General features: G+C 40.1%; 1 protein-coding gene across 9 annotated transcripts in view; it reads left to right on the top strand.

The window, feature by feature from the left end:
* The window catches only part of PIP5K1B (phosphatidylinositol-4-phosphate 5-kinase type 1 beta), a 166,721-nt gene that overhangs the window by 52,680 nt on the left and 100,137 nt on the right, over nt 1-13,904 (top strand). For 8 of the 9 annotated variants that reach the window (XM_073345202.1, XM_073345199.1, XM_073345193.1 and 5 more), the window contains 2 exons: nt 1,412-1,493; nt 3,137-3,205. In XM_073345202.1, coding sequence (XP_073201303.1) covers nt 3,137-3,205 — 69 coding nt within the window. In that variant the 5' untranslated portion in view covers nt 1,412-1,493. Of the gene's footprint in view, nt 1-1,411; nt 1,494-1,599; nt 1,672-3,136; nt 3,206-13,904 lie in introns of all 9 variants that reach the window. The other variant, XM_073345200.1, reaches the window with a different exon arrangement.

Here is a 13,904-nt window from a genome sequence, read left to right as displayed (position 1 = left end):
CACAAGCCATATTTGATCTGTGGGTGAGGCAGTTCTTTAGTCATTTCAAGTGGAAAAGTTTGCTGCTATATGAAAACGTCTTTAAAAAGTTAAGGATAGGCTTTTCTTCCAGGAAAAATTACTTTCACTTTAGGTGAATTAAAAGATCTACTTTTAAGTGTGTAGATATGTACAGGGAGAAGTTTACACTGATTGCAAGAGCAAAGTCAAATGTGTTTATGGGAGGGTGGAGAAAAAAATTGAACTACCATCTTACGAGTATAACTTCACCAACAGAGAGAGAGAGAGCACAAAATTGGAGAGAGGAACATTTCCACAGAGGTACCAAATGGCACCCATGTACCTTATTTATTCAAGAAAGTAATTCTTCTTGAAGTCAATGGGACTACTCATGTGAGGAAAGCAAGCAGGACTTATTCTATAATTAAGCTTGGCAGAACTCAATTTTTGTTTTTGTTTTTAATATAATTTTGTCAGATATTGTTTTCTTATTTTAAGCTTTTTTAAATTGTATCTATTTAAATTTTCACAGTTGTGGGAAATTATGGATGAGGTCAGACAATTATTTAATGACTAGATACTGAGATTCAAAAAGTTAAAGCATTAAAACTGTTAGAACACAAATTATCAACATCACATGTCAAAATATAAAAAGTAAATATCCTTAAATCAAACTTAAAGTTTTCAAGAAGCATTTGTCTGTCTTTGCCTATCTGTAAATTTCAGTAATTATCAGTGGAAATATTTTCATGGGTTTCTGTGTGTAGGGTGAAATTGACATTTACCAATAAAAATCAAATTTTTCCAAGCCTACCTATAATATATTAATTACATAATTACAATAGCTTAATTGTATAAAGGCTAGAATGCTTTGTATAGTAAGTGCTGATTGAGAAACTTTTCAAAAGGAAATTATTTATTTACTATTCAGTGCCCAGTCCTGCAAACTCTCACTTATGCAAATAATCCTGCTGACTTCAGTGGGCCTACTTGTATGGGTATGAATTACTCAAGTGAGTAAAGATTGCAGGGTTGGGTGTTCACTTTACAAACTTTTCAGGGCACAGAACATGTCTTAATTATGTTCTGTACAATGCCATGAAAATTTATGGCCCTACATAAATGTTCTACAATAAGGATGTCAGTGACACAGTAGCATTGTATCTAGGGTAAAGGCAAGTTAGAGCTCAGAAAGGATGACCATATTGATTTTATTCAGTGTAGCAAAAGCTAGTTCTATTAAATGACATTAATAATCAGACCATTTGAGAACGATCTTGTATTGCCCTGCTTCTTGCAAAGCTCTAACCTACTCAGACAGTAATGTTTCATGTAGAAAGGAATTTTTAAACAATATATAACAGATATGACACTCAGATTACATAATGCTGAATGATTTTTGTGTTAATAGGGACCTGGAAAAATTGACAGCATCAATGAATGGGTTGACTGTCACTCTCAGCTCCAGATGACTTGCAATTTAGTTCAGAAAGGTATGTATATATTCATTATAACACTAGTATGTAACCCTGATAAAGTGTGTCAGGATTTAAAACTTGCCATTTTAATTCTTCCTTTCCTTGGCATCTACACTTGCAGGTGATCTATAACTTGGCCGGTGGGGGAATGTGATTTATTCTTGAAGTAGTGTTGCTTTACTGCAATTAGCAGGTACAACGTCAAACATCACCTTGCAACTTTGGGCGCACAATGTGTCAACTTAGCCACAGGTCTTGGGTCTTTTGGGCAAGCAAGGTGTGCCATCATAAATCTAGATCCCAATCCCAATCCTCGTGGTTTACACTAGTTACTGCATACATCAAGCTTGTCTTACAGAATCTGTTGTGAAGTCAAACTTTGACTTCTACATATGTAGTCTTGTACAACATGTTTGGAGTATAATCTTGGAGAATGATGGAGGGTCTAGCTCTTAAATGCTGCTAGGTCTGAGAATGTGCTGGTCTCAGATGGTGACATTAACTTAGGGCCAGTCTACACTGGCAATGCTAAAGCACTGCCATGGCAGAGTGCTGGGAGAGAGCTCTCCCAGCACTCTAAAAACCCACCTCCACGAGAAGTGTAGCTACCATGCTCCCAGCACTGGTGCACTGTTTACACTCGTGCTTTACAGCGCTGAAACTTGCTGCACTCAGGGGAGTGTTTTTTCACACCGCTGAGCGAGAAAGTTGCAGCGCTGTAAAGTGCCAGTGTAGACAAGCCCTTAGTCTCCCCATTGAATTTATAAAATGACCTAACTACAAGAAACAAAGGCAGCTGCATGTATTTGTGTTAGAGGGGGGGAAAGGAATCCATCTTTCAGATGATTGTGTTGAGGGTCTAAAGGAGGGAAAGATGAGAATGCAGAAGGTGTCATTTAATTGGATTCCAGTAAAAATCTGATAGTATGTCCGGTCAGTCTTGTTCTCCAAATCTTATTTACTGTTTGTTATCTGCATTATGGTCCTGCCTGGGAGCCCCTGTTGTACTAGGTGCTGTACAAAACCAGAACAAAGACAGTCCCTGCGCCGAAAAGCTTACAATCTAACTAAATTTAGCCCCTCAAAAAGTTTGTTCAAGTTGGCTTGAATATGAAAACTGACTGGTGGGTTTGAAAGTTGCTGAAGGTCCATAACCAAAGGGTGGTGACAAGTGATCACTTATCAGATATCTAGTGCAATACTGCACTTGGTCATGCTGCTAGGTCTGGATTCATCTAACATTTCTTTAATAATCTGGAAGAGGGGGTAAACAAAATGTTACTGAGTATCCACCGATGATACTAACTAGGAAAGAGTTAGATATTAGTAAAGAAAGAAATAATACAGAAGGACCTAGAGAGATTAGAAACAAGGATGAAAGTTGCAAAAAACATTTATATTTATATTTATATGAGTGGATGGCAAATTAGGCATGAGTTAGTGTGGGATGTCAGCAGGAAAGTTCAGGGCAATCTTGGGCTCCTTTGAATACTGATTTAAGTGAGAGGCCAAAGAAACCCTAAACAAACAATTTTTTGAGGAGTCTTTACACAATTTATTAACTTACTACTGTACTCTCTAAAAATTTTTAAATTTAGCAAGTAGGGGATAACAAATTAGTATTTTTGGTTTTAAAAAATTTGTTTTCTATCTCTTAGATGTCATCTGTTACTGAAAATGGAGATGCCCCTGCTGGAAAACAAAATGAGGAGAAAACATATAAAAAGGTAAATGTGACCAGTAATCTTCCTTTTGTAACAAGTATCGGAGGGGTAGCCGTGTTAGTCTGTATCCACAAAAACAACAAGGAGTCCAGTGGCACCTTAAAGACTAACAGATTTATTGGGGCATAAGCTTTCATGGGTAAAAAACCAAATTTACCCATGAAAACTTATGCCCTAATAAATCTGTTAGTCCTTAAGATGCCACCGGACTCCTCGCTTTCTTCCTTTTGTAAGATTGGATATATTGTACTAAACTGGTGTAAAAGAAAACATTCTACAGCTTTGTCTTTTTTTAGTCTCTAGAATGTATTTTCTTGGACATTTCTCCATTTCTAGTGTGCATGAAAGTTTAATACTTGAGCATTCCTAATGTGGAGCCTTCAAAGTAGAAGAAAACAAATCTCCCTCTCCCTCAACTTTGTAGTTGCAGTAAGTCAAACATTCATCAGAATAGGCCAAAGAAGCAAAACAAACAACAGAAATGCCATTGTTCACTTCTGAGTCCTTTCTCTTTTGTAAAAGTATACCAAGTTCCTATACCCAGGCAGTGTGACTACTCAATATTAACGTCTTTCTTTTTAAATACACACCTTGCTATAGCATGGGAAATTCTTGGCTCCTAGCAACAGAGATATCTCTGTTGCTAAAAACACTATTGTCCGAGAATCTAGTACAGTAAGTTCTCAAATGCTTCAAATGTTTGTACTGTGTCTCTTGACTACAAATTAACCCTCCTTATTTTTTTGCCAAAGGTGTGGTTTTTGTTTTGTATGGGTTTTAAGGTAATTTTGTTTAATAGATAACTTAATGCCTTTAATTCTTTCTTACAATAACAGCTATAGAGATTAACACAGTATTTGCAGCACAGTGCAACAGAGACTGTTGTTTAGGTGCTACATCAACATATGGTACCTTTCTTGCTGCTGCTTCCTCTCGATTTTCTGTGTGGGTAACATTAAATGAGAGTCTTAATGGCAATGATGGTACCCACAATAAGCTTTTTAAAATTAAAAATAAAATATAAATTTAATGTAGAAAAAAGTCAATATCCTTATAGTGAACAAATTCTTGGCTATTGGATTCAGTTTTCTCCTTTTGGTTACTAGCACTGTTCTGTACATCAGGGACGGTCCCTCCCTTTGTGTTTGTACAGTGCATAATACAATTGAGTTCTGGCCTGTAAGAGTTCCTGCAATACCAATAATAAATGATAATTTTTCCACGTTTTCAGTTTTGCTATAACACTGTTGGTAAAGTCCAGGAGGATTTTTAAACATTCAATTTTAATCCTTCTTTTCCTTGGCAGCCACACTCACAGTATGTGGGTGGCTTTAAAATTCCAGACCCTTTTCTTTCCTCAGAAGCAACAGGCTGTTATATTTTTGAGGTTGGTTTATAGATGTAACTTTTTGTTGTTTGTGTCCGCATCCCTCAAGGATTGAATACTGATGGGTGTTTGAGACAGGGGTACAGATTCACTGGATTCACTGCTCCAGTAAACTAAGAGAATATAGTACTGCCAATGCAGAGGTACTGTAGGTAGAAAGAGAATACTTTAGTTTATGAAATTAGTACTTATTCACTTCTTCCATGAGGAGTTTAACCTCTAGTGGCCACAACTCACTTGTGTTTCTTTTGCTGTACCTATTCTGTCTAGACTCATGCCCGTAGCTTAGAAGTTCCTAATCTTTCTCTATCCCCACCCCAATCCCAAAACCAGCCACAGGTTCTTGCCACGGCCCCAATTCCACAATGCTTTGTGGCTGCCTCTTGCAGTTCTTTGCAGCTAATTTTTAATGATAGGAAATGTGCCCAGAGATTGACAGGTGTATATTCTAGAACTATTTTTTTTAAAGTAGTATACATACAATATCAGATTGATCCAGTTTTGTTGGCAACTCACATATGTTATCCTAGTGCAAAATGACACCAGTCATGACTCTAAAATCTCCAGGGGAGCAGTAGAGATAAAAGGAGGCATTGGGACATCAGCAGATTGTTTATTTAAGGAAGAACTGAGAGCTGATTTTTAAATTGTTGCTGTCAATATGTTCTTGGCTAGGAAAAGTACAGAGATTTAGAATCTTTACATGGACTACCTAACACACTGGTTATTCTGCAGGGAATTCTTCATATTAATTTAAGGAATGCATTGTCAAAGGGTGCTTGAGGTTGTAGTTGCATAAGTTCCTGGAATTTGGAGGTCAGACTCTTCTGTTTTTGGACTGGTAGGAGTTCATGCTTTTTCCCCTTAGTATTGTCAACAGGCCAGATTTGCTCCAGGGTGGTGACAGTTCACAGGAGTAAGTCTACCTAGAGCTAGAGTGCAGCAGTGCAAGCTTCTTGCAACCCCTGCTCCATGACTAGCCCAGAGCTGGTGGCATAAGTTCAAAAGTGGGCAGTCCTGGCCCAGAGATGTGCTAATTCAATGACTCTCCCGGCCGGCCATGTTTGGCTGGGCTCCTCTTGAGCCTCAGTAGGATTTTAAAACTATCATCTCCCAGAGTAACACCCCTACCCACAACATCACAACTGTCTCTCTAACTGGAGGGCCGCTGCCCCAGTACTAACAATTTATAGTACTTTACTAAAGTGCTGATTAAGTAAAGTACATAAGCATGTGCTTAAGTGCTTTGCTGAATTTGGACCTGAAAAGGCTTTGTAGGAGTCTAACCCAGCAGACAGACTCCTTGTAAATACATACTGTAACATTTAAAGATTTAGTAATGTTCAGATGGCAAAAATAAAACCAAACCATTAGGGCCACATTCAGTTCTGGTGCAACTCTACTGAAGTCAATGGAGTTGCACCCGCTTTACAGAAGGGCTGAATTTGGCACCTAATAATTTTGCTTTTTAAATATTTATAAGACACACACATGTGGCTTGTGCCTTTGATATTGTATTTTGCTTCTTAATAGCTTATTTCCTGTGTATTCATCTCTCAGAGTAATAGGCAGTGACTATAATGTTTGCAGAGGTTTAGTCATATTTATAAAATACATACAAAAAAGGAATATGATACATGGAAAATTTCTACTTGTGATGTAAAATCCAGTGACCCATAAGATAAAAAGAAGTGGTATAAATATGAGCCTTAGTAGTATATTCTATTTTCCATGTCCAGAGAGAAATAGATTTTAATAATCTTGGTCCTTCTGTATTTTCCAATACATTTTAACTATGTGTGTGTTAAAAATATATATATATATAAAAATTCCTTAAAGAGCAAGTAATATGAATGACTCCTGTTGACAGGTAGCTATGGAAAAGAATCACAAAATAAACGTAGAAACTAAAGTACATAGTAACTAATCACAAAATACTATAATTTTATTGTAAGTAAGAAGTGGGCAGCATTATCTCCTATAAATGTAAACAAACTTGTTTGTCTTAGCAATTGGCTTAACAAGAAGTAAGACTAAGTGGACTTGTAGGTTCTAAAGTTTTACGTTGTTTTGTTTTTGGAGTGCAGTTATGTTTAAAAAACAAACAAAAAAAACTACATTTGTAAGCTGCACTTTCCCGATAGAGATTGCACTACAGAACTTGAATGAGGTGAATTGAAAAATACTATAACTTTTTACAGTGCAAATATTTGTAATAAATAGTGAGCACTGTGCACTTTGTATTCTGTATTGTAATTGAAATCAATATATTTGAAGAACATCCACAAATATTTATAATAAATTTAAATTGGTATTCTGTTTAACAGTTTGATTAAAACTGATTAATTGTGACTATTTTTAATCTTCTGATAAATCACAATTTTTTTGTTTGACAGACGTAGCTTTTCGACAGCTTGTTCATTTTGGAGTTATTCACCACAAACATTTGAATCTCTGGGACCTATTTTTAAGTTTTGGCTGAATTTATAAACTTCTTGATTGGTTTTGCTGAGTTTATAAATATTCTAGATATATCCTGAGGGTTTGTAATCTCTCTAATCAAATAATTCGGCTAAAGAAATACAGAATCTTCAAGATACACCCAACACAGTTTTTAAACTGAAGAAATTGAATAACTTTAGTTCAAGATCCCAAACTATGCAGATATGGCCAGTGGATTCTGTATGCTCTGTAAACCAGATGATATGATTTCAAGGAAACTAAAAGCTTCAGACACACCATTTGGGGCCTGAAAGCTCTGTGAGCCAAATAGGTATGAAACATTTATCAAAAGAGCTTAGGGTATGTCCGCTCTGCGGGTAGAAGCGTGCCTCCCATCTCGGGTTGATGGACACACACAAGCTCTTCTCAAGCTAATGTGCCAAAATTCGCGGTGTGGATGTTCCAACAGGTGCAGGGGCACAGGCTAGCCATCCAAATACTGACCCAGTGAGTCAGGTGGGCTTCTACTCAGGCAGCTAACCTGCGCTACTGTCCATGCCCCAACAGCCACAGTGCTGCTGTTTGTGCTCTAGCCTGAGCAAAACTGGCAAGTCTGTCTGCCCAGGTTGGGAGACATGATCCCAGCTGCAGTGTAGACCTAACCCTCCATAGCAGAGTGCCCTAGATTAGGGGCTTGACTACACTACCGCCCAGGGTCGATCTAAGATATGTAACTTCAGCTACATGAATAGTGTAGCTGAAGTTGACATACTTAGATCTACTTACTGCGGTGTCTTCACTATAGTAGACACGTTAAATCTACCCCTGCTGGATTGATCACTGCCTGCCGATCTGGCGAGTAGTGTAGACAAGCCCTCAAACTTCTGCTGGGTACCTCTCACAATCTTCTGGGTGCCTGAGGAGGTCATCACTTGCTTGAGATATCCATTAGGGTTTACAATCTCTGCTGATTGCCTCAAAGGATTCTGTAGCCTCGGCTGTGGTTCTTGTGCAAGTTGCAAAAGGCAACAGAGGAGGCCTAAGGCCCTGATTAGGGCATGGAATTTCTGCATGTTCCCAGCCGCAGAGCAGCTCCCAGATCTGCTCCCCAGTGAAGGGTAAACTGGATTTTAGGAGTCTCCTGTCTCTTGCCACTATGATGGGGAATCCACTGGCCCATGTTGGAGTATGTATAATAATAATAAAGGCAAGGCTGAAGTCAAAGCAAATGTGGAAAGCATTTATTGCCTCTGTTCTGGAAGTTGCAGTGAGTTTACTAATACCTAGATTATGTATTTACTGACAACCTTTACCCTAAAATCAGACTTTGCACCTCAGCTTTATCTATCTTCAGTTCCTTCTACTTTGCATTTTATAACAAATGCTTTACATAACCCATTCAATGTTGCACTTAAACAGAGTGGATCAGGTTCATTGTGGCTGTAATTTATGTATTCCCTTTTCCAGCATGGGTCACTGCACCCCTGGGGGTAAATGCACCCAAGTAAAGAAAGGTGATGAGTGAGGGCTTTAATTTCCACCACAGATACTATACAAACCCTGCTGAGGGAGCCTGCAGTGTGAATGCACTAAATTTAGTTGCCATAGCTATGTCCCCTCTCCCCTACTATCACCCACCACATCTTGGGCTGTGCTAGTCAACTGCAGGTCCCTAGCGGGGCAGAGAAGGGATACACAGGTGGAAGCTGGTATAGAAGCCAACGTGAACCTGGACCTCTCTGTTTATGTGCAACACTGAATGGGTGATGTAAATAAATCTGGCCTAGAATATTAAAATTAAGGTCAACGTTCTCACAAGTGACCTCTGACTGAGTGCTTGTTTTCTTTAAGTGTATTGTCACCCTCAGCTCTCAAGGACGTCACTTAGAGTTATGGGTGCTCAGCATTTCCGAAAGTGAGGCCCAGGTTTTCTCAAATTGGGCACCCAGAATCACCAAACACTCTTTGAAAACGTCTAAGCTTAGACATTTTCAAACAGTGGCAAAAATGAACAAATATCTCAGATGCTCTTTTACTCAGCTTAATAGTATACAGGATGCTCTGATTAAAGCTAGGCAGGAAAAAATTTTTAGTAACTTTTAAGCTAGAAAAACAGTGATTTTTAATTGAATTTCCTGCCGAGCTGCCCAGCAGTGATCACAACCATTCATAAAACAGTTACAAGAAATCTATTTCCCAACCCCCTTTTGAAGAGCACAGCATATCAGAAAGTGAAATTGATATGAAAAGGAGAACAATGTTGCAATTGTTTTGACTTAGGAATTACAAGGAAAGGAAGTTGCAGTGCAATTAAATTAAAAATATTAGTCATTGTAAAGAGTAACCACCATTGTTTCATGGAGTTCTGTTGAGATGTTATTCTAAGGGGCAGGAAAGAGGGATGGATCAAGAATAGGGAATAGAACTGTGTAACTAATGGCTTTCTGAGATGAGGAGAGGACAGACAGCCTCTTACTACTGCTGACCTTTAACCTTTGTAACTGCCCCTATATCTTTGCCACTAAACTTTTGTACCTTTCCTGACCCACCACTCCCTGTAGCTTCCCATAACTGCATCTATAAGATAAGAGTAAATGTTTTCTTTTTTCCTACTGTTAAGTGATAGACTGTTTTATTGCAATTAGAATTAGGTTTGGTCTGGAAGTCACATTTGCTGCCAACACGGCAGATGTGCAGCAATAAAAACAAAGGTGACCTTGTAATCTGGAGAGGAAAAGCCAACTAGTAGTGTCCACCTACCCAGCAGTCCCAAGGTCGGAGAAAGGGGTTTATGAGGGACTGCAGTCCCAGATCCAGGAGTACCACAAACAACAGGTGGATGTACTTGCTGGTAGTGAGAGCGCATTCCGAAATTGGGGATACTAGAATGCAGCGACTCATAGTTACAAATGGTGGTGAAACAGTGGGCTTATGCAGCTCAGCCCTTTTAAAAATGAGGGAGAGACCTTTATTTTTGAGTAGTTATGTTACAACAGTGACATGAGACGAAAAATGTCGAAAGTGTGACTGCCTCAAAAATGACCAGCGAAGTCAGGAAATTTACCACAAAAAAACGCCCCAGAAAAGAACAATTAAAACGGGGACTGTATCAATGGCTCGGCATCCGCCCAGAGCTGGATGTGGTCTTAGCAGCAGCAGTGAATATAAAGTTTACTGGACACAGCCAGTACCTAACCCACAATAATAAAAATAAAATTATCACTGCTTTAACATCTTTCAAAATGTGACTAGGAGAGGAAATATCACTGTGCAACATGTGCTCACCTTAAGTGGTTTGGCTTAAGATTCATAGAAATCTGTCAAGTCTGTTTTTATTTCATGAGAATGGGAAAGGTATTTGCATGGGATTGGAAAAGCTCATGTGTGTAGATTGTTACTTATGATAAGTATGTATGACTGAAGAACAAATGCTTCCTTGTAGTCAAAAATTCCTAGAGCATGAACGTGACTCAAAGCTGACCCGAATCATTTTGAGTTTTAAAAAAGAAAGGAAATTTCTAGTATTTCATTGAAATTAGTGGGAGTCCTGCCTGCAAAATGACTGCCTTTTACCTTTAGTCCCTTTTTCAGATTTATCATTGTGCAGTGGTGATATTATTTAAATGAATTACACTGACCATTTAAAAATTATATACCATGTACCTTCATGTAAATCATCCTTCAGTTAGGGACTTCTCTCATTTAGGAGTTGTATCTGTATCATGTGAGCCCCAGAGGGGGAAGTAGTTTAACAGAAACTATCCTCCAATGTGAAACTGCAATGGGGAGTCTCATTTAATAGACACCAGGGTTTCTAAAGGAAGATGTACTGAATATAGTTGAATAGTGTAATGAAATATTATAAACCAGTTGGAACTCTGGGACTTGAATTGTGGAGATAAGAGTAGCAAATGTAAACAAAACAGTACTACAACAGCCAGGGGAAGCAGGCTACTAGCACCAAGCAGGCAGGGAGCAGGAGAGAAGGATGGGTTGCTTGTGGCATACAGAACAGGGGTGTTATGGGATACAGAATCAGCCCCATTTGGCTAAATCCCCACAAGCAGCAAGACAGGAGAGTGGGGCAACAGCAGCTTTCTGCACAGGCCGTGGTAGAAGGGAATGGGCCACTGGAAGTCTCCTTACAGGAATCATGGCTGCAGGACAGAACAAGTCACTGACAATTTCCCTATAAATGTTCTTGCCCTTGGGCAAGAAACCGTGAATGATGGAAAGGCCCAATTTTGGGCACTTAACTATCCCTACCATTCCTTATTGCACTAATAAAGAGCAAGATGGTTATTAGTATGTAACCCTTCTGCTCGTCAGAGTTGGCAGCAATAAGGGCTGGGTTCAGTATCTAGGGGGTTCATTCCAATAACACAATGCAAACCGGCTCGAGCCCCCACCCAGTGACCTGGGACAAATATATACCACCCCTGCTGGGCGCCTCCAAGAGGCGATACTTCCCCTCTCGCAAGCACATAGTCTGAGTGTAGCAAAAAGCCTTTTAATAACAGAGAGAAACAATGTGGCATTATGTTGGGGAAACACCACCAACAGGATTCGTAACACAACCCATGAGCAAAAAAAAAAAAACCCACCCCAAGCAAATTGGGGCATGTCCTTTCCCTTTGGTTCTTGAGTCTAGCAACCCCAAATCACCCAAAGTCCCAAAAGTCCAATGACCCAAAAGTCTGTCCCTGGTCAGGGCAGCCCCAGAGTTCGAAAGTTTATCTGCAGAGGTTTTCCTCCCAACCTGGGTGGAGATGGGGGGGAGGGGGAGAGAGGTAAGGGGCACCTTACATGATCTGAAGCTGACTGCCCTACAGCTCCATAGGCCTTCGCTCTGCTCCGCTGCTCCACCAGCCAGTCCACCAACTGCTCCGCTGCACGTCCCACAAGCAGCTCCCGCCGTCTAATGAACTGCTCCACCAGCCTGTCCACAAGGCACTCCAGCCGTCCCACAAACTGCTCCACAATATATCGTCAGGCTCCCCCACTACTTAACACAACGCTCAGTGATTTCAGCTCTTAGGTGAATTCAGCTTGTAGTAGGGGAGCCTCAGTGCTGGTGCACCATTAGCCCAAAGTGAGCTCAGCAGCCTGTAACTAGACTCCTAATGGAATCAAAATTAGCTCTGATATTCCACAGCGGAGAGAGGAGGAAGTGCAATTAGCATGTAAGGCCCTCACCAAGGGGCCCATGCCACCAAGTATTAATACTTGTCCCCAGCCTCTCTCAATTCACCGAGTTTTGGAACCCATGACCCTTGCCTAGCGAGTGCTACTTAGTTGATGGTGAGTCCCTCCATCATAACAAAAGGCCAAGTACAGTTCCAAGCACAGTTCCCATAATCAGGGTAATAACAATTTATTCTTCCTGCTCCAATAACAGAGACACTGGGGATCCCACAGCAGCCAAAGTGACCATTTGGGCAGCTATGGCCTCATTCTAGGTGGGGTGGGTGTGCCTATGCAAATGAGATCAGCCCCTGAAGTTCTTTTCCACAACTTGCCACACTTCACCACCAGATGTCAGGGTGGAGCTCATCCTGACACTGCTTACAAGTATTTAATAATAATAATAGTATTACAGCACTTAAAGGTCCTAACTAAGACCTTGGGCCCACTATGCTAGGTGCTGTGTATAGACATAGTAAATCCCTGTCCTGAAGAGTTCAGTGTCTAAATAGACAAGGCAGACAAGGGTTGGAAAAAAACAAGTATTTTCTCTCTGTATATATGAGGACCAGAGGCACAGAGAGAGTAGTTATTTTGTATCCCACGCTAGCATGCTAGGTGCTACACAGGTGAGCAGGAAGACATGTCCTTTCCCCAGTGAGTTTATAATCTCACTCATTTTGTCATGTCTAAAACTGAGTGACACAAAAGGAAGGGGACTGGGTGAATAAGGGCGATAATTATATCAATGTTGTTGTGCAATTACTCTGTTCAGGCATGTGCTCATCTTGGTGGCTCAATTAAGGTCCCTCATCTTTATTTAATATATGTGCGTGTGTGTATAGTGTGTATAATGTAGCAGTGGGTACCATGATTGCTTATTTGGGACATTGCAGAAAATCTGAGCCTGTGAATACAAATTAAATGAAGAAAGAATAGTGACTTAAGGTATTTCTACACTGTAAAGAAAATCCTGTGGCACCAAGTCACAGAGCCTGGATCAATTGATTCAGGCTTGCAGGGCTCAGGCTGCAAGGCTTAAAAATAACAATGTAGATGTTCTGGCTTGGGATGAAGCCAGACTTTGAAACCCAGCAAGTCGGGGGGAGGGCCTCAGTGCCTGGACTACAGCCTGAGCCTGAATGTCTACACTGCTACTTTTAGCCCTGCAGCCCAAGACAGATGAGCCCCAGTCTGTTGACCTGGTCTCTGAAGCTTGGTGCTGCGGGTTTTTCTTTGCAGTGTAGACATACCCACAGTGGACCAGAGTAGGGAGGGAATTTGATTCATTTGTGATCATTTACGGGTGTGGGGGGAAGGGGAAGAGATGTTTATGGGAGAAATGGCTGAATGGATTAGAAAACCTGTTGTCACTGGCAGAGCGTAGAAGGAGGGGAGCAACCCACTAAGAGATTCAGTTGGATCTTGGGGCTTATTTAAGCTATTGAACTTTTTTCCTTTTTTCTTTTTAAAAAAGTAAAAAGATTGAATTCAGCATCTTCTATGATTCTTCTACCCTTTATCTCACTTGTTTGCTTATGGTGATCTCCTGTTAACATGTATCACTGTTGCACAAAACAGATTGTCTATAGGCAATCTAAGTAAAATGAAATGGAGCCTATTCCAATGCCCTACTCATCTCTTCTCCTTCAGTTCTCCCTTCAGTCTTTGTGCAGAACTTCTGCTATG

The sequence above is a fragment of the Lepidochelys kempii genome, chromosome 5 (genome assembly GCF_965140265.1).
Source record: "Lepidochelys kempii isolate rLepKem1 chromosome 5, rLepKem1.hap2, whole genome shotgun sequence".
Taxonomy (NCBI): domain Eukaryota; kingdom Metazoa; phylum Chordata; order Testudines; family Cheloniidae; genus Lepidochelys; species Lepidochelys kempii.
Note: the sequence above shows the minus strand (reverse complement) of the source record. Positions and strands in the feature narration are given on the sequence as shown.